The sequence below is a fragment of the Notolepis coatsorum genome (genome assembly GCF_963971535.1).
Source record: "Notolepis coatsorum genome assembly, chromosome: 17".
Lineage (NCBI taxonomy): Eukaryota > Metazoa > Chordata > Actinopteri > Aulopiformes > Paralepididae > Notolepis > Notolepis coatsorum.
Window position 1 is genome coordinate 14,042,762 of NC_140181.1, and position 20,651 is coordinate 14,063,412.

The window sequence follows — 20,651 nt, forward strand, 5'->3', positions numbered from 1 at the left end:
GTTTTGAGTTCAATGGCAAGATATTCCATCGACATGAACTCGCCTAGTTCTGTGATTCCAAACAAACATTTTGAGGAGAAAATGGCTGCAACCCCTCCTCCTCTTCGGTTCTTTCTGGGCAGTTGATTGATGTCGCCGTGTCATTATTGAGCCATGTCTCCACTAAGCAGATGCAATCGAAGGTATTTTCTTTAATCAGATCATTAACTAAAAAGGTTTTATTATTCAGAGGGCACATTTTATTTGTTGGACTTCTACGTCATGAGAGGAGATCTGCTTTGGCTGGACTTTGATAACTTTGAGGTTAACGGCACGTCCAGGCCTATTAGATGGGTGTGTGTTTATAGCTTTTACCATGCCATTGGCTGGTTAAGATTACCGGTATGTTGGAGATGGCATGGCGTCTGACTGTACTATCGTTGTTTTTCTCCGGGCAGTGAGTCCACTGAGATTACACTGAGTTCAAGATGTTCTTTCGTGAAGGTCAGTGTGTTGCTTGTGTCCATGCAGGAGGTTGGGGTTAGAGTGCATGACTGATCTTCTGTTAGTAGTCTAGAACAGTGGTTCTCAACTGGTCTAGCCTCGGGACCCAACATTTTCCTTATTCATTAAGTCGCGACCCAGATTTTTGAACCACTGATTTATTTCAATATTTTTTATTTTTGCAGTAATACACAATCTTTCATACACTGTTAAAAACATGAAATAAACAGTGCAACAAAAGTGCAACTAGGGCTAAAAACCCAATGCAATTAAATAATAATAGATAATATATGCTTCTTAGCAGATTTCTTAGCTTAACATAACAGACCTAAGTTTGGGGGAACTAATGGGATAACTGGGGTTGCAACAAAAGTGCAACTAGGGCTAAAAACACAATGAAATAAAATAATAATAAATAATATATGCTTCTTAGCAGACTTCTTAGCTTAACATCCCAGGGAACTAATGGGATAACTGGGGATGTTGTTTGCTCCTGACAAGAGTCTGGTAGACAAAGCAACTCTGAGGTCATGCTCAATGTCCAATCTGTTCCTCTGCTTTGTCTTCAGCTCGACCAGAGCTGAGAAGCCACTTTCACAAAGATAGGTAGTGAAAGGTAGACACATCCGTGACCCACTCAAAATGGCCCCGCGACCCACTTTTGGGTCGCGACCCACCAGTTGAGAAACATTTGGGTGAAGTCCCATCAGCTGCTAAGCAGTCTGCACAATTCCAGAAAATATATATTTTTTAATCTACTTTTTCTCCTCCTTTTTCTGTGATTTTTCTCCCCATCCCAATTTTACCTCTCGTGCCAATTCTCCCTCCCCTGTCCTGATCGTTGCTCGCATATGCCCCCCACTGGCCGGTTGTAGGGAGGATAGAAGCCTTGCATCACATGCCCCCTCCGATACATGTGGAGGCAGCCTGTCGCATCTTTTCACCCGCCAGCGCGGACTCTCATTTGGCGAGGAGTAACGTGTGGGGGAGGCTCACACTGCCCCCCGCCATTTTTCCTGACTTTGCTGTGCAGGCGCCCCAACCGACCTGCAGGAGTCGCTGTTCACAACGACCAGACTACCACCCTTCGACTCCCCTCCCGCTAACTCTGCCAATTGAGTCATTATGACGGCCGGTCCAAGCCGGAGGCAACGCCGACAGCCGGATTAGAACCCGGTGTATCTTGCGTTGGTGACGAGCGCAATGTCCGCTGCGCCACCCAGCCGCCTGGAAATTCCAGAAAATATTGAAATTGTTATGCTATGCAGCTACATAACATTGCAGCTATGTTACAGCCAGCTACGTTCCTGAGCCAAGGAGGAATAATAACGCCAGGCAGGAAGTTGGAACAGCAACTCCAACCTCAAGTAGAGGTGTTTTGACACTTTGAAAAGTGCTTTTCAGTTCAACACAGTTTGGGCCTTTTATTGGAGGCAATAACCTGCATATAAAACAAATTATTAACAACCACATTACAAAAGTGAACATTGACCCTTGTGACTCATTCCTACCTTTTAATAACCCTGAACCTTGCAGACATGGAGGTATATTCAAGGAGTTTGACCTGTGTAGGAGGTTTGTGTTGTTAAGGAGCAGCTTGCCTTGAACTCATGTTTACTTCCTGTTCACCTTGTTAGCAACAAACACTGCAACATGACTGTCTATAATGTCACTGTTGTCCAATAGACCTATCGCTAAGCCACGCCCCCTTTGAAAACTCGGACACAGAGCCGACCGTGTAAATGACTCTCGTTGACGATGGCTGCAGGCAGCCCCTTTCCTGACTGTGATGCAAGCCTTGCTTCACAGTCAGGAAAGGGGCTAGGCCGCTGGAGATTTACCACAGCAGGTAATAGACCTGTTTTTAAAGATAACACAAATATTTCATCTAGAAGCAGACCGAGAGGGTTACAATATGCAGTGGAAAAGTACGTTCATGAGATACACATTTACCTTAGACATCCATGGTGATGCAAGCATTAGCTATAGATAGCGTCTCAAGCATTACTTACAGTTGACTTGATTGAAGATTACAAGAACTATGACGATAAATCCATGATTACTATTGCTGATACAATAGATGCTTACATTTAGTTTAGTGGTCCAACGCAGTATACGAGCTAGACCCGACAGTTGTCACTAGTCACTAGAATGAGGAAAAAAGTGAGAGCTGTCATTCTGCAACCAGAATAATCCACCTCTTTTGTAAACATGCTATGTTGGTTCTTTTGTGACCCAGGTAAATATGCCAACAATCCTCATCCATAAAGGGGTGAGACGTCAGAGAATGGTATGCTGCACATTCTAGTGTACATCAGGTCAAATGATTGATTACACTAACTATAAATGTATAGTGATAGAGACCAAAGTAAAAATACCTAATAATAAAATAGACCTAATATAGGGGGCGACAGTGGCTTGGGAGTAGAGCAGTCGTCTGGTAAACCGGAGGTTCCCGGTTTGATTCTCGCTCCTCCCGGGCAGCGTGTCGAAGTGTCCTTGAGCAAGACACTGATGAGCAGGTTGGCACCTTGCATGGTTGCCTCCACCGTCGGTGTGTGAATGTGTGAGTGAATGGGTAAGATGTGAGAAACAAATTGTAAAGCGCTTTGGATAAAAGCGCTATATAAATACAGCCATTTACCATTTACCAAAATACCTGTAAATCACAGTAAATGGGTATACAGGTCAGGACATAGCTTTTCTTATAACACTAAGTATAAGTTATACTATATATTTATATAAATAAATGCATATACAACACATTCTCAAGATAGATCACTCTGATTAGAAAAGAAAACCCACAACTAAAGTGTACATAAATAGCCACTATTTTTAATATATACAATAAATATACATGGATTTACAGTTACACAAATGGATGTACGATATAAACTGGAATGCCTATTCTTTAATTGGAGCCGAAGAGTGCTGCCGAGTGCTTCCGCGTTTTCCCTGATTGGCTGCGACACGCCCCGCGGCAGCCGCAGAGCGGAGCGGCAGAGCGGAGCGGCATTATGTAGCCGTAATCCCAGATGTTTTTCCATCGACGCTTAGCTCAACTGGTACGCCGCCGTGCTGTGGAGCCTGCGGTGCGGTTGGTCACAAGTTCGAATCACTTACACTTTTTTTTTTTTTTTTTCTTTTTTTTTTTAACGTTTATCATCTCTCGCTATAAACGTGCATTCTTCCGCTGGTTAAGTTTAGGCATTCTTTCGGAGTTGGTTAGGGTTAAGTTAAGGTTAGGGTTAAGGTTAGGCATTATTTCGGAGTTGGTTAAGGTTAGGGTTAAGTTACGGTTAGGGTTAAGGTTAGGCATTCTTTCGGAGTTGGTTAAAGTGGAGATGAAGCAGTGAGCAATGTGATCCTAGTTTGTTTGTTGTGTACCTTGTGTAAGACAGGGTTCTATAATCAAATGTGAAATCTATCTTATTTGTCTGAAAAATATAATATAATATCCCTGTTTTCAACATGGGCGCCGCCATTTTGTTGCTGACGTCATGGCTGACGTCATGCCGGGGGTTGGGTGTATACACTCTGGTTAGCTGCCTATATTGAATGGGTCAGTCAGCAAATAAAATGTTGCCTACAAAACAACGGGACCGCGGTGGTTCTGTTTGTATTGCTCCTGGCTGTTCAAACTAATTTTACCATGTGAGAGAGAGGAAAGTTGGTTAATTTCCACAAACTACCAGTGAAAAAAACAGTGTTGTTGACATGTTGGCTCGGGCTGTCTGCACTCAGGCGGCGCGACCAGCCTGTTGGACAGGGAAGGAGGATCTGCAGCGAACACTTCATTGCCTCGGATTATGTTGTTGGGGTGGGATGTTTGTCCAGAAGACCACTAATCAGCTGAAGCCGGACGGAGCGATCGCTAGCTAGTTGGCACCAGCCGGGGCCCGGCGTTAGCTCTCGCTAGCTAGCGTTAGCAACCGGAGCGTCGCGGAGCATTCAGCCTGCTGGCTACACAGCTTGTGTAGCCAGCGTTAGCTCTCGCTAGCTAGCGTTAGCAACCGGAGCGTCGCGGAGCATTCAGCCTGCTGGCTACACAGCTTGTGTAGCCAGCAGGCTGAATGCTCCGCGACGCTGGTTGAAGTGGGTCTAGGTAGCCAGCAGGCTGAATGCTCCGCGACGCTCCGGTTGCTAACGCTAGCTAGCGAGAGCTAACGCTGGCTACACAAGCTGTGTAGCCAGCAGGCTGAATGCTCCGCGACGCTCCGGTTGCTAACGCTAGCTAGCGAGAGCTAACGCTGGCTACACAAGCTGTGTAGCCAGCAGGCTGAATGCTCCGCGACGCTCCGGTTGCTAACGCTAGCTAGCGAGAGCTAACGCCGGGCCCCGGCTGGTGCCAACTAGCTAGCGATCGCTCCGTCCGGCTTCAGCTGATTAGTGGTCTTCTGGACAAACATCCCACCCCAACAACATAATCCGAGGCAATGAAGTGTTCGCTGCAGATCCTCCTTCCCTGTCCAACAGGCTGGTCGCGCCGCCTGAGTGCAGACAGCCCGAGCCAACATGTCAACAACACTGTTTTTTTCACTGGTAGTTTGTGGAAATTAACCAACTTTCCTCTCTCTCACATGGTAAAATTAGTTTGAACAGCCAGGAGCAATACAAACAGAACCACCGCGGTCCCGTTGTTTTGTAGGCAACATTTTATTTGCTGACTGACCCATTCAATATAGGCAGCTAACCAGAGTGTATACACCCAACCCCCGGTATGACGTCAGCAACAAAATGGCCGCGCCCATAATGCTAAATGCTTCAGAAATGTACACAACAAATCGTTTTTTCTTAGAAACTGCGTATTTTTATAACGTGACTTCTTCTGTGGCTTATCTAAATACTAATGTGATGCTATGAATATGTATTTATCGCACTGCTTCATTTCCACTTTAAGGTTAGGGTTAAGGTTGGGCATTATTTCGGAGTTGGTTAAGGTTAGGGTTTGTCGCAGAGAATGCCTGTCTGTCTTTCTTGACGTGGAGGATGCAGCCTATTTCCGCACTGCCGCTCTCTCGCGCTGCCGCGGTCACATGGGCGTCATGGCCAATCAGAGAAATGCGATGCACTCTTCGGCTGTGATAAATATAGACGCAACTGGAATAGCGAACAATATCATGTGTTGTTGTGATACATCTATGGTAATTTAACATTATATTCTTCTAGTACCTCCATTATGGATTAATAGCCTGGGCTGTTGACATTTGCAATATCAGCAACTGTTGATGAAGATTAAGTACTTTAACATTGTAAACCAGCAATCTGAGGGACACAGAGCAGCATAACTGGACCACTTTAACAACCTTCAGGTCAATCGAGGGTTGAATGCACTGAAATACAAGAACACCCTATAGAATATGTACTGTACTTTTACTTTTGAAACTTAATACAGTACTGTAGTTGTAATGGTACATAATTCACCCACAGACCTATTGTTAGGAACATTCTAGAAAATTAGTGCCGCCCGAACATTCTGGAACGTGTGTGATGATGTCATGGCAGTACATTCTAGAACCTTAGTTCTGCCCGATCATTCTGGAACGTTGGTGATGATGTCATAGTAGCACCTTCTAGAACCTCTAATATTCCTATTTAAGCATTCTGTTTAGCTTTCTAGTAATGTCCACCTTCCATTGGCGGAGCCTGGTGGCCTAAATATTAAAGGCAACCAACTTGTGTCTAGCCACGCCCAACTTGCGTCTAGCCACGCCCCCGCGGCGACGCGGCAGCAGCAGCTCCGTCGCGGCAGCATTATGTAGCAGTAATCCCCCCTTTTTTACTATCGACAACTAGCTCAACTGGCAGCGCTGCCTTGCTGTGGATCATGCGGTTCCTTTGGTAACAAGTTCGATTCCCTTAAATTTTATTTTATTTTAATTTTTTTAACATGCATTCTTTCGCCGGTTAAGTTTAGGCATGTTAACTTTAAGCATTGTTTCGGAGTTGGTTAAGGTTAAGGTTAGGCATTGTTTCGGAGTTGGTTATGGTTAGAAGGGTTAAGTTTAGGCGCTGTTAAGGAGCTGGTTAAGGTTAGAGTTTGTCTTAGAGAATGGCAATAGACAGCCTATTTCCGCTCTGCAGCGCGAGGCAATAGACAGCCTATTTCCGCGCTGCAGCTCTCTCGCGCTGCCGCGGTCACATGGGCGTAGTGGCCAATCAGAGAAACGCTAAACACAAGTTGGTTGCCGAAAATATTCACGCAGCCTGGTGCCCACAGGCCGGCACTCCTCATCTGGAGTAAGAGGGGAGGAGAGAGGGGTGATGGATAAGGGGAGAGGGATGAGGGGGAGGTGAATGAGGAGAGAGGTGAATGAGGAGACAGGAATATGATTCAGTTAATGACATGATTGTAAAGCACACCTTTACATGATCTCCAGCACACCTCATTCTGTGAAAAAAAAACACAAAAAGCTATTAGAGTATTAGCTAAGCATAGACTGATAATAATAATAGTTCATTTATGGAGCATCTTTCTTACATAAAATGCAGCTCAAAGTGAATTTTATTGACAACAAACATAACAACTTTGACAGATCAACATTTGTGTTTGCCTTGTCAGGGATAAAACGAAAAGTCCAGGGCCCTCATTCATCAATGTGTGCGTAGAACTATTCTATTTCCAGTTTTTCCACACGTAAGCACGGAATGTAGAACCAGTGTACGCACAGGGAAGTCGGGATTCATCACACGTGCGTACGCAGGCTCTACGCACACCTGTCATGATGAATCCCACCTTGGCTCTGCGCCGAGGCTCGTGCACACTTTCACGTATTTGCATACCAGAAACGCCCCGATTAACCATATACGGTAATGGAATACACCCATGAAATGTGGAAAAATGGACTAAGCCGAGGGAAGCGTGTCATGAGACAGGCTGACAGACGTGTACACTTACGGTGATGTCGGATATGATATCTATTAACCATTGCTGCCTGGGCAGCGCAAACACTAATTCTCGAAGACACTCTGATGTCACAAGACCGCCGCCATCTTGGTATAGGGGGACCATACGGATTTCTACCATCAAATGCATGCGTTGAGGTCCGTTTTTATTACATGTTTTATCACATTCTTGTTCATTTCATAACATTTTCATACGATTTGTTTTGAAAATATTGAGGCCAACATGGCATTTCACTATTTCGAAAGCCTTTCTGGTGATTCTAAGGCGAGATATGAGTCAAAGATCTCCCCCTGATTGACTTGACATAATGTCCATACAAAACACCTGCAGACATGGCCATCTCTCGAATACCCAAATTGAAGCTGCTGTGTTACGTTTTGTACTAATAACGAACACAGAAATCCAAATCGCAAGTTTTATATAATACCAGCTGATGCATCACGGAGGAAAAAGTGGCTGGTGGCTAACGTTCGGCTAACTCGCTCTGTGTTGTGGTCGTGGTAGCTACATGCTAAGCTAACGTTAATTACATAATATCGAACCGATAGGAGCTTATCTTATCTAATCTTACGTGGTGGTACCACGTGTGCCACTACCCGATCAAACATCCACGTAAGATTAGATCAAATAAGCTCCTATCGGTTCGATATTATGTAATTAACGTTAGCTTAGCATGTAGCTACCACGACCACAACACCAGAGCGAGTTAGCCGAACGTTAGCCACCAGCCACTTTTTCCTCCGTGATGGTATAAAACTTGCGATTTGGATTTCTGTTTTTGTCATTAGTACAACGTGTAACACAGCAGCTCTTTGGCATTGTGAAGGACTGAAGAAAATTCCGCTTGATAGTCTTTAATTTGACGCTTTAACGATCCGTTTCTGCACTAAATGAACCGTACACAATGTACGAGGCGGGGCAGTTACCCCCCACGCTGCAGTTGCCTAGCAACAACAGGCAGGAAGTTGACTTCGAGAATAAATACCGCGCTGGAATATGACTGCCTTTTCCCGTGTTGTTTGATTAATACCCAGGGATTAAAGTTCTCCTCAATTTTATTCCAAATCGCGATGGATCTCCCGTCAATTTTCTACCTGCTGCATATGATTTCTAGAGGCATACTACAATCTATTTTGATGTCAGTATTGGGTAGCCTATATAAACAATAATACGAGAGCATATACAAGAACAATGAATCTCACTGCATGTATGATGTAGCCTGCCTTTCAATACATGAACTTGAATTCCATCATGTTTGTGTGCGGGACTCACAAGGCTGTTGTCACAATGGGTGGTACCGGTACAGTAATAACAGTCCACACAATATCACGATCCATGCCATAGCCTATGTTCTATTAGGACATGATCTGTGACGACAAATGTTCTAGAATGTTTGATTAAGATATCATACTCTTGACAGCATGCCTATGATCAACAAACGCGAACTTGAATCCCATCATATACATAGTCTGTCCACTATCTGGTGTCATTGCAATGCGTTTTCTATTCTTTCTTATACAGTAAAAAGGGGGAAGAACACTATATTCATATGACTTGTATTCTGCTTACAGCTTCGAAATTCCACTTGTTTCGTTTAACGTAAAGCCTTTTAAATATAATCAAAACGTTCCCGTGTTTCTGCGGTCTGCGCAAAATAATAACGAGTTGAGCTTTATGATTTATGATGAATTGAAAATGGGGGACCCTGATGTAAACAAGATGAAAGTCTTTCTCTGGTCTGCATCCCCAATTAACAATTGTATGTACTGAGCTGTACTGTACTGTACCCATTCTGCAATCTGTTAATAAACTTCTCAATCAATCAATCAAGCTACGCGGAGCGCAGTCAGTCAGTAGCCTACACCCCGTATATTCCGATAACGCTATATAAACCATGCTGCATTCATTCTGAGAGAAAGATCTATTATTCCAAATGCTATTTATAGGGTTTTGACCATAATTACACTACTGTTGCTATTTTACAATGAACTATAATGAACTACGGTTCGTACAGAACATGCCAGTGTTATTATGCACAGAAGCTCATTTCCTTGTTGTAATAATATATTCTACCACTGGGCGTCAGGTAAGTGTGCTCTGACCTGTGCGTAGACGTAAGCACGGAGTCAAGTTCAAATCGAAATTGATGAATCCCACTCTTTGCTTAGAAATGATCGTACGCACAGGGTAAGCACAGATCTGTGCGTAGAACACGTTGATGAATGAGGGCCCTGGACTTATTTACTGTTTACATCGTTGTCCCTGTTGTTACTGGTTTCAAGTGGCACTATGGCATCTGAAGTGCATCGAGCATTCTTAGTGCATGTAGTAGTATTCATGTTATTAGTATTCTGTTGTCTGTTAGCCAGTTCTTTATACTATCAATGGTGGTCACTACATTACATCTATAACTGTCCTTGTTGGTCATCATTTCCACTGTTATGCACGTGGCTTGCGGTAACGTTGCTGACGTTATGATGCAGAAAGCTATACAGAAGGCTCACGTTATGATGCAGAAAGCTAACCTTATGATACAGAAGGTTCACGTCAGCGTTTCCGTTAGCCGGTAATTACCGGTATTTGACCGGCAAAATCTGTTGAAGTCCGACATATTTAATCTCTCCGGTCTTAATGTCCGGTGAAAATAATTCCCTGAGTCTAAGCACAATTTGATTATTTGAATTGTATTAAAATAGGCTAAAATTAAATAGCCTATGCGATGAACGAAACATCATTACATGATTTGTTTCATCGTTGCTTCTAATAATGACAACGACGTTGTCAGCGAGAGCTTAGTGCTGGGTGTGCGAACTTTTGTGAAGCTGCAGAGCCGGAGCAACAGCAGCACAATGCAGTACTCCAGCAGTACTCCAATTCAGCCATTTTCAATTCAATGTTGGGTGGGGGGCGCTGTTGTGCGGTTCCCAGAAAAGAGCCAATAACAGCTGAATCTGCTGCTCTGCAGCGCCATACTCTCGCAAATAAGTCGTTGGGAGGTGGAGAGAGAGAGAGTCGTCACGCAGACCCACGATAATGTTGCCGTCTCTCTCTGCCAAATTTCTCAGTTCTTCGCTTGATATAATTAATACAAATGTCCAATATAACGGAATTCGTTAGCTCATAAAAATGTGATTATAACAGACTGTTGTTTATTAATGTCGGGCGACTGCCCACAGACACCTATTTGATTTAAAGTCGGCAGCAGCACGAGTCTCGGGACTTATTTTATTTGGAATATAATGACTTTATACGCAAAAGTAGCCTAGTTTTAAGTAAAAATATTATAAATCTACATGCCTTGATGATGTCATTCTTTTGTTTTGTTGTCATTCTTTTGCCTATCAATTGTTTTTAAGCTCAATAAACTCTGACCGGAATGTCTCTCAATTGACCGGTAGATTGAAATCTACCGGACACTGAGGCCGGCAACAATTTTTTCTAACGGAAACCCTGGTTCACGTTATGATGCAGAAATATCTGCGGTATCGTTACATGTTGGCAGCTAACGTTAGCTAGCTGCTAACGTTAGCTAACTGGGCTGGATATACGAGAGCTAGTTCGCAGTCAAAGTCAAACGTTAGCAAACTAATAGTTTGGTCTACGTTTCTAATACATGCCGTCAAATATTATGTCTTTATGAATTAACCTTACCTTTGAGCAAACATAAGTGTCCTTGGTAATGGTCTTCACATTCACTTGTGTATGTGGTCGACGACAAAACATAATCCATCGCTTGCATTTCTCTAGTTTTCGTTTGGGCTTCGGGGAAAGGTATGAAATATACTCCTCCATCCAGTCTTTCAGGGTACCTGGTGTCCGAATTACAGGTACCCCACACACAGCGTTTCACCATCGGATATTAGGTAGATAATAACATATAAACTGAACTCTTACACAGTGGTTTTGATCACAGCCGTCTGGTTTGATGCGGCCCACAAATGGCTTTTCTGGTGTTGACCGAGTTTTCTGCAGCAAAGTTTTTTCCTGTGATATGATTGGACAAATTCTATTTTGGGGCGTGGTTTAGCGACGGGTCTATTGAAACTGTCTATAATGTCACAATGTCACCAGCTGATGCTGACCCGGGGTCTGTTTGAACAGGAGCGTGAGCGCGTCATGCCGCTGATAATGCGGGGGTTCCGTGACTCAGCGGAAGAGGGCGGGACTTCGGTGACGGGCGGCCAGACTGTGATCAACCCCTGGATCATCGTAGGGGGCGTGGCTTCAGTCGTCTGTCAGCCCAACGAGTTCATAATGTGAGTGGAATGTACGTGGGGGGGGGGGGGAGTAACCTCCAGGAGTGTGGGGGGGGAATCGAGCATTGTGATTCTCTGATTAATTTTGATTGCTGCCTATGTTTACCTTTTTTTTTTTTCTTTTTTTGCTACTCTTGTTTTTTTTTATCTATTTTTAGTGCTGCTTATAGTTTTTTTAATATGCTCCCTCTGTACAGCACTTTGTGCCCCTGTGGCTGTTAAAGCGCTTTATAAATAAAGTTGGATTGGATTCTATCTCTACCGATTCGAAATCGATTCACAAATTAGTTTTTTCTTCTTTGACGCCTATTAAACTGTCTACCGCAGGCAATGGGAAAAGTAACTCAAAGCAGCAGCCTAGAATCAAATCTGCATGTATTTAATCAAATATGCATGTATTGAATCAAATATGCATGTATTGAATCGAGAATCAAATCTGCGTTTATTGAATCGAGAATAAAATCTGCATGTATTGAATCAAATCTCTGGTAGGCGGCTGGGTGGCGCAGCGGAGATTGCGCTAGTCACCAATGCAAGAGACTCCGGTCTCGACTCCCCGAGTCAGCATTGCCTGCGGCTTGGGCCAGTCGTCATACTATCAATTGGCTGAGGTAGCGGGTGGAAAGTCGATGGGTGGAGATTAGACGTTGTGGACAGCGACTCCTACAGGTCAGTTGGGTGACGCCTGTACAGCAGAGACGGGACGTACCGGAGGGGACACGTGATGCAAGGCTTCTATCCTCACTACAGCCGACCAGTGGGAGGCATAGTCTAGCAACGTTCGAGACGGGGGAGGGGAGAATTGGCGATACGAAATTGGGATGGAAGAAAAATAGAAAATAAGGAGAAAGTGGATAAAAAAAAGAATCAAATCTCTGCATGTATTGAGTCGAGAATCAAATCTGCATGTATTGAATCAAGAATCAAATCTCTGCATGTATTGAGTCGAGAATCAAATCTGCGTGTATTGAATCAAATCTTTGCATGTATTGAGTCGAGAATCAAATCTGCGTGTATTGAATCAAATCTCTGCATGTATTGAATCGAGAATCAAATCCGCGTGTATTGAATCAAATCTGCGTGTATTGAATCGAGAATCTATTCTGAATCGAATCGTGAACCCCAAGAATATAAATGGAATTGGTTCAGTACACAATGTCTCAGTAGTTGTCTCCTCTCTGTGTTCCAGGCCAGACGGTGCCGTACCGGGAGACGTCCTGGTTCTGACCAAACCTCTGGGGACGCAGGTGGCTGTCAACGCTCACCAGTGGCTGGAGCAGGTCAGCCAATCAGCACAGACTTTGTTCACACAAAACATCCCCAGCTCTTTAACACTATGCCGTCCGTCCACGAGTATATGCGTGTTTCGGTGCCATGCGTTGTGGACCAGAGCCACGTATATAGCCGTGGCAAGTTGTTATTGTTTTATTCCATATTTATAATGCTATTAACGTCCGCGATCGAGATCCATGACCTACCCACATATTTGATTTTCGAAACATGCAATACCGGCCAGATCCGCTTAGGGGCGCCATCGCTCCACTGCAGTATCATTGAGGGGATTTAAAAAAAAAATATTTTACAGTCTGTGGGCGGATCATATGAGCCTCGATTCCAAACGAAGACCCTCCATCTTTGATCACGTTACCGAACGTATATTTCAGCCTGGAATAATGGGATTTATGATTAGCCAATGGACATATCGATCTACCAGAATCCGATGACTAATGAAGAAATGCTGCCGGCGATCACATGGCCTGGCGGTAGGATACTATTCCCCCAAATTACAGCTGGATTGGACATTGTTTTAAAACCTAACGTGATAGATCACTGACATTGGCTACCTGAACGCGCACACTATTGCTAATCAATAATACTAATCAGTGTTCCCCGCCGCCCCCATTTCATCCATAGATGCTCTGTAATAGTCCGGATGCTACGCAGTTTGTTTTATTTCATTCGTATATATACAGCAGAAATGGCGTTTGATATAACGGCGCCAACGTTTAGCCTATTATCTAGCTTCCTGAAAAAAAGAAGAGACGAAAAGCGTGATAAACCTTATAATAATAATAAATAATAATAGATCAAATTTATATAGCACCTTTCATAGAACCCAAGGTCGCTTTACAATCAGGACAAAAAATAGGGCAAGGAAAGTAGGGGGGGAGGGGGAAAAGGGGATGAGGGAAAGTAGGGGATAATGGACCTAATTTAATCTAAAACTAACTGATGGGAAAAGCCTTGGTGAAGAGGTGTGTTTTTAGAGCGGATTTGAAGGTGTCCAGGGTTGGGGTGTTGCGGATTTCGGGGGGGAGAGAGTTCCAGAGGGTAGGGGATGCCACGCTGAAGGCTCTGTCCCCAAAAGTCTGTAACCTGGTGCGAGGGATGGAGAGGAGACCTAGATCAGAGGATCGTAGGTTCCGGGATGGAGTGTACTGGTGGAGGAGATCAGACAGGTACCGGGGGGCGAGGGCATGGAGGGATTTGTAGGTGAGGAGCAGGAGTTTGAAGGTGATGCGGAACCTGACTGGAAGCCAGTGGAGATGGATGAGGGTGGGGGTGATGTGCTGCCAGGGCTTGGTGTGAGTGAGAACCCTGGCAGCTGAGTTCTGGACATACTGGAGCCTGTCCAGGGCTTTGCTGGGTCCCCCGAACAGGACTCCATTACAGTAGTCCAACCGGGAGGTGACAAATGAGTGGATCAGGGTCTCCGCCACAGAGTCTGAGAGTGAGGGTCGGAGACGGGAGATGTTCCTGAGGTGGTAGAAGGCAGACTTGGTGACAGATTTGATGTGGGAGTGAAATGAAAGTGTGGAGTCAAGGGTGACGCCCAGGTTACGGACTTCGAGAGACGGGGAGATGGAACAGCCGTCAACGTGGAGGAGGAGATCTCCAACCTTCCCGAGCAGTGCCTTGGGGGCCACAACCATGAGCTCTGTCTTTTTGCTGTTGAGTTTAAGTAATTTGGTTGCCATCCAGGTTTTTATAGCGTGGAGGCAGTTGACTACAGACTGTGGGGGGAGCTGGGAGGATGGTGAGGTGCTGATGTAGAGCTGAGTATCATCAGCATAACAGTGGAAGTTGAGTCCGTGGTGACGTATAATCTGACAGAGGGGGAGCATGTAAATGGTGAATAGTAGGGGACCCAGCACAGAGCCCTGGGGGACACCGTGGTTGACTGGGGCCGGGGGGGAGGATGAGCCGCTGACGCTGACAAACTGAGATCTATTAGTGAGATATGAATGAAACCATGACAGAGCTCTACCGGTGATGCCTAGGTTGTCGGAGAGGCATTTGAGGAGGACTGAGTGGGATATTGTGTCGAACGCCGCGGAGAGGTCGAGAAGGATGAGGAGGCTGATGTGTCCGGAGTCTGCAGCAAGGAGGAGGTCATTAGTGATCTTGATGAGGGCGGTCTCTGTGCTGTGATGTGCTCGGTAGGCTGACTGAAGGGGTTCGTAGAGCTCATGGTTGGACAGATGTTGATGAAGCTGGGCGGCGACTGCCCTTTCCAAGGTTTTGCTTAGGAAAGGAAGGTTGGAGATCGGCCGGTAGTTGTCCAGCACCTCAGGGTCCAAACCAGGCTTCTTTAGGATGGGAGTGATGGAGGCGGTTTTGAAACAGGAGGGAACTATTCCAGATGACAGAGAGGAGTTGATGATGTCCGTTATGATGGGGCAGAGGGTAGGAAGGCAGGCCTTGACCAGTACCGTAGGCATGGGGTCGAGGGAGCAGGTGGAAGCTTTGGCTCTGGTAACCAGCTTCATGACCAGCGGAACATCCACTGGGGAGAAGGAGGAGAGAGAGCACTGGGGATGGAGGGATGTAGCTGGGAGCATGTAGTCCGACGTCAGGGGTAAGTGAGGAGGGGAGGGGGCGGGCACCATGAGTTGTTGGTGGATGGAAGTCACTTTAGCCTGGAAAAAGTCCAGGAACTTAGAGCAGAGGTCAGGAGCATCAGTGTGGGAGGCAGTGAGAGGGCGGAGGAGACGATTTATGGTTGAGAAAAGCGATCTGGGGTTATTTTGCTGTGAGGTGATGAGGGTGGAGTAGTATGCGGTCCTAGTCTTGGAGAAAGCCTCTCTGTAGGACCTCACGTGGTCGACGAAGGCCAGACGGTGGACGGTGAGGCCAGATCGCCTGGAGAGTCGCTCCAGTCGTCGACCCACTCTTTTCATAGAGCGGAGGTCAGAGGTAAACCATGGGGCAGGGCGAGGAAAGGACACATTCCGGCTTCTGAGGGGCGCCAGAGAGTCCAGGCTGAGGTGTCCGGGGAGGTATCGGAGGGAACCGGGGCCATGTGGGTAGTGATGAGGTCAGATAGGGCTGATGCACACACTGACTTGGTGTCCCTGAATGTGAGGGTGCGCGTTGGGCGCTGCCTGGGCGGGGGGATAGGGACAGTGAAAAGAATGGCATGGTGGTCAGATACCGCAAGGTCTAGACACTGCAGGTGGGAGGGGGGGTTACCGGTGGAGCAGACCAGATCCAGAGTGTGACCTTTGGAGTGGGTGGGGCCCTGGACATGCTGCGTGATGCTGAGGCAGTCCAGAAGCGACAGGAAATCAGCGGCAAAGTTGCAGTTGGTGGAGTCAACATGAATGTTGAAATCTCCGAGCAGATAGGTGGTCAGGGACCTGGAGCAGAAGGAGGACAGGAGCTCGGTTAGCTCTGACAGGAAGGTGGTGGAGGCTTTGGGGGGGCGGTAAATCAGGGCGAATTGAGGTTCAGGAGATCCGGAGAGAGAGAATGTAATGCATTCGAATGATGTGAATGCATGATATTCACGACGCTATAAAATGACAACCAACCGATGGATTTTTATTTTCTTTAAGCCATTATGAAGGCACGGTTTATGCACTCAAGTGACAATGAGAATGGACAGATAGCAATACTATAAATTATATATATAGCTCTTAGAAAGTACATCGGTTTGTAAACAAACCTCTGTCCTCTGAGGCATAAATCGCCGCAAGAGTGCGGTCGCCAAAGTGTTAAGGTTCACACTGCAGCTAAAGGCTACGTTCACACTGCAGCTAAAGGCTACGTTCACACTGCAGCTAGAGGCTACGTTCACACTGCAGCTAAAGGCTACGTTCACACTGCAGCTAAAGGCTACGTTCACACTGCAGCTAAAGGCTACGTTCACACTGCAGCTAAAGGCTACGTTCACACTGCAGCTAAAGGCTACGTTCACACTGCAGCTAAAGGCTACGTTCACACTGCAGCTAAAGGCTAAAGGCTACGTTCACACTGCAACTAAAGGCTAAAGGCTACGTTCACACTGCAACTAAAGGCTAAAGGCTACGTTCACACTGCAGCTAAAGGCTACGTTCACACTGCAGCTAAAGGCTAAAGGCTACGTTCACACTGCAACTAAAGGCTAAAGGCTACGTTCACACTGCAGCTAAAGGCTAAAGGCTACATTCACACGGTGATCACAAATCACTTCTGAACAGTCTGAACAGTCATGTGACCTCAGTCTGTCCCTCTTCATCCCCCCCCCCCCCCCCTTCATCCCCAGCCGGAGAAGTGGAACAAGATCAAGCTTGTCGTCAGTAAGGAGGAGGTGAAGGAGGCTTACCAGGAAGCCATGTTCTCCATGGCAACGCTGAACCGCACAGGTAAACAAACCAGGAAGCCATGTTCTCCATGGCAACGCTGAGCCGCACAGGTAAACAAACCAGGAAGCCATGTTCTCCATGGCAACGCTGAGCCGCACAGGTAAACAACCCATGGAGGCCGTGTCTGAGTGGAGCCCCCTGGTGGATCTTTGATCCTCCTCATCATTGTTCACATAGGATGGGTTTCAGAAAGGCCAACAATTCAACGTAAAGATGTAGTTAACCCAAACCACACACACACAATGCCATCAATGGAGGAGGCAGGAGAGGGTGGCTTTGAGGTGGGTGGGGGGGGGGTGGTTGTGGTTGCTTGTTTGACTGTTATGATCTGATCCTGCGACCATGTACTGTACATGTCTGTCTGTGTTCTTGTTATGCATGTTGCTGTGTTTTTTTTGGAGCTCCTATTTATCTGATGTAACATGAATTGCTCATCACATCACATGTAGAAATACCACTGTCTTACATAACCTTTAACCTTTACCCCTGGTCCAGCGGCGGGCCTCATGCACAGGTTCCAGGCGCACGCGGCCACCGACGTGACAGGCTTCGGCCTCCTGGGCCACGCCAACAACCTGGCGGCGCAGCAGAGCAACGAGGTGGCCTTCGTCATCCACAACCTGCCCTGCATCGCCAAGATGGCCGCCGTCAGCAAGGCCTGCGGGACCCTGTTCAACCTCGTTGCGGGAACGAGCTCCGAGACCTCCGGTATGAAGAGACAGATTACACTCTAGATTAGAGCAGGGAACGAGAGACCTCCGGTATGAAGAGACAGATTACACTCTAGATTAGAGCGGGGAACGAGACCTCCGCTATGAAGAGACAGATTACACTCTAGATTAGAGCGGGGAACGAGAAGAGACAGATTACACTCTAGATTAGAGCAGGGAACGAGAAGAGACGGATTACACTCTAGATTAGAGCAGGGAACGAGAAGAGACAGATTACACTCTAGATTAGAGCAGGGAACGAGAAGAGACAGATTACACTCTAGATTAGAGCAGGGAACGAGAAGAGACAGATTACACTCTAGATTAGAGCGGGGAACGAGAAGAGACAGATTACACTCTAGATTAGAGCGGGGAACGAGACCTCCGCTATGAAGAGACAGATTACACTCTAGATTAGAGCAGGGAACGAGACCTCCGCTATGAAGAGACAGATTACACTCTAGATTAGAGCAGGGAACGAGACCTCCGCTATGAAGAGACAGATTACACTCTAGATTAGAGCAGGGAACGAGACCTCCGCTATGAAGAGACAGATTACACTCTAGATTAGAGCGGGGAACGAGACCTCCGCTATGAAGAGACAGATTACACTCTAGATTAGAGCGGGGAACGAGACCTCCGCTATGAAGAGACGGATTACAATTTTTCTCAGACCTCCGGTACAGACCACTGCACTTCCGCGTTACATTGAAATCATGGAGGAGATCGCGGAGGGAGCAAATGAATGAGTGTTGATGAGAGCCTTCGATCGGAACTAAATCGGCCGAGCTATAGTCCCTTTTTCAGCACCTACTCCCCATACGCATGCGCAGATTGCCAACGGATTCTGAAGGCGCGACGCGGCGTGAAGCCGTGTTAGAATGTTCCATCAGAGGGGGGGGGGCTTGTGCCTGCTTCGGTGGCCAGTGTCCTTTCAGCCGAACAGGATAATGGAAAAATGATCCCACTCAATGGCCAGACATGTCTTATGGCGATATCTACAATTACCTCATTGAGTCTCCAGGTAGACTAATGTTTAAATATTTAAGTGCAGTGGTCTATAGCCGCTCACACTACCACCACAAGTCCCCCCCCCCCCTCTGATGGAACATTCTAACACTGCTTCGTGCCGCGTCGCGCGCCTTCAGAATCCATTGGCAATGTGTGGTGTGATGTGTGTGTGTGTGCGCGATCGCCGATGAGGAAATAAGAGAATCTATTGTTCCGCTCGCGTCCATAGCGTGCATACGTACACATATACTATCGATAATCTAGCGTTTATTTGAAAACGATTCATAAATAGGCTGAAAAATGACAGTTTTTGTGTATTCTAGAATATTCCAGTAAATGTCTTATCATGTAATCTTTATATTTTCCTTGAAAACGAGGGCTTTTCAAAATGCTATAAAACGAAAATGAACCGATAAAAAAAACAATCCGCTTCGACAATGTTGACTGCAAACGAGTCATTGATAAAGCGACGGGCAGATTAGACACATAGCCATAATTTAAAACATAGATTAGGCGTTTTTAACGCTAACATTGAAGTGGAAGGTGGCATTCAACGGGTAAATCAAGGTTAAGCAAGGGCTCTGAATTAAGAGCGATGCTCTTGTTGTTGTGAGCGACGCACTGCTCTGTTGTTCTAAAAGGTCATTTAGAACTGTACTTTGTAAAGAAACTCAAAGTGTTCGAGCGACGGACTGCTCTGTTGTATGTTTTTTATTCAACAATCTTATCACACAGTGGCGCAGTGGGCAAGGCGCTCGCCACTAACGCAGGAGATGCTGGTATCGAGCCCAGCTCTCGGCGTTGCTACGGGCTTGGCCGGCCGTCATACTAACACAATTGGCAGTGTTAGAGGGTGGGAAAGCCGGTGGGTGGGGATTGGACGTTGTGGACAGCGACTCCTACAGGTCGGTTGGGTGACGCCGGTGGGGCGGAAACAGGAAGTATCGGGGGCAGCGTGAGCCTCCCACGCGTTACTCCTCGCCACTGAGAGTTTGAGCTGCTGCGGTGAAAAGATGCGACAGGCTGCCTCCTCGTGTACCGGAGGGGACACGTGATGCAAGGCTTCTATCCTCACTACAGCCGACCAGTGGGAGGCATAGTCTAGCAACGTTCAAGACAGGAGAGGGTAGAATTGGAAATACGACATTGGGATGGGAGACAATTTGAAAATGGGGAGAAAAAGTGGATTAAAAAAAAAACAATCTTATCACACTTTTTTACTGTCTGTTCTATTTTATAATTTTTTGCCTATTTTAAACTGAATCAAACTGCACTTTTTTACTCTATCTAATCTATTCTATTTTATTATTTGTATTACTGAAGAACTGTGATTTGCCTTACCTTGCTACCTCTCTATCTCTTTGTATTTAAATTTATTATTTTTATGCTCGCTTATGCCTGTATTTTTGTTGTGAAGCGCTGCAACCTCTGTATGAAAAGTGCTATACAAATAAAGTTATTATGTAAGGGATAATGTATAGCTACGAGGTCATTGTCGCAAAATAATTGACCGACACGGAGTTTAAAATACCGAGCCGCCTCGGCGAGGTGTTTTAAACGTCAGTGAAGGTCAATTATTTTGCGACAATGATCGAGTATAGCTATACATTATCCCGCTTATTACATGGCTAACTTACTAACAATATACCTAATTCAT

At 45.9% G+C, this 20,651-nt stretch overlaps 1 protein-coding gene across 1 annotated transcript in view; it reads left to right on the forward strand.

Annotated features, from left to right (window-relative positions):
* The window catches only part of sephs3 (selenophosphate synthetase 3), a 28,962-nt gene that overhangs the window by 7,101 nt on the left and 1,210 nt on the right, over positions 1 to 20,651 (forward strand). The window contains exons 4-7 of the mRNA XM_084334151.1: positions 11,492 to 11,646; positions 12,836 to 12,926; positions 17,174 to 17,273; positions 17,769 to 17,981. Coding sequence (XP_084190277.1) covers positions 11,492 to 11,646; positions 12,836 to 12,926; positions 17,174 to 17,273; positions 17,769 to 17,981 — 559 coding nt within the window. The remainder of the gene's footprint in view (positions 1 to 11,491; positions 11,647 to 12,835; positions 12,927 to 17,173; positions 17,274 to 17,768; positions 17,982 to 20,651) is intronic.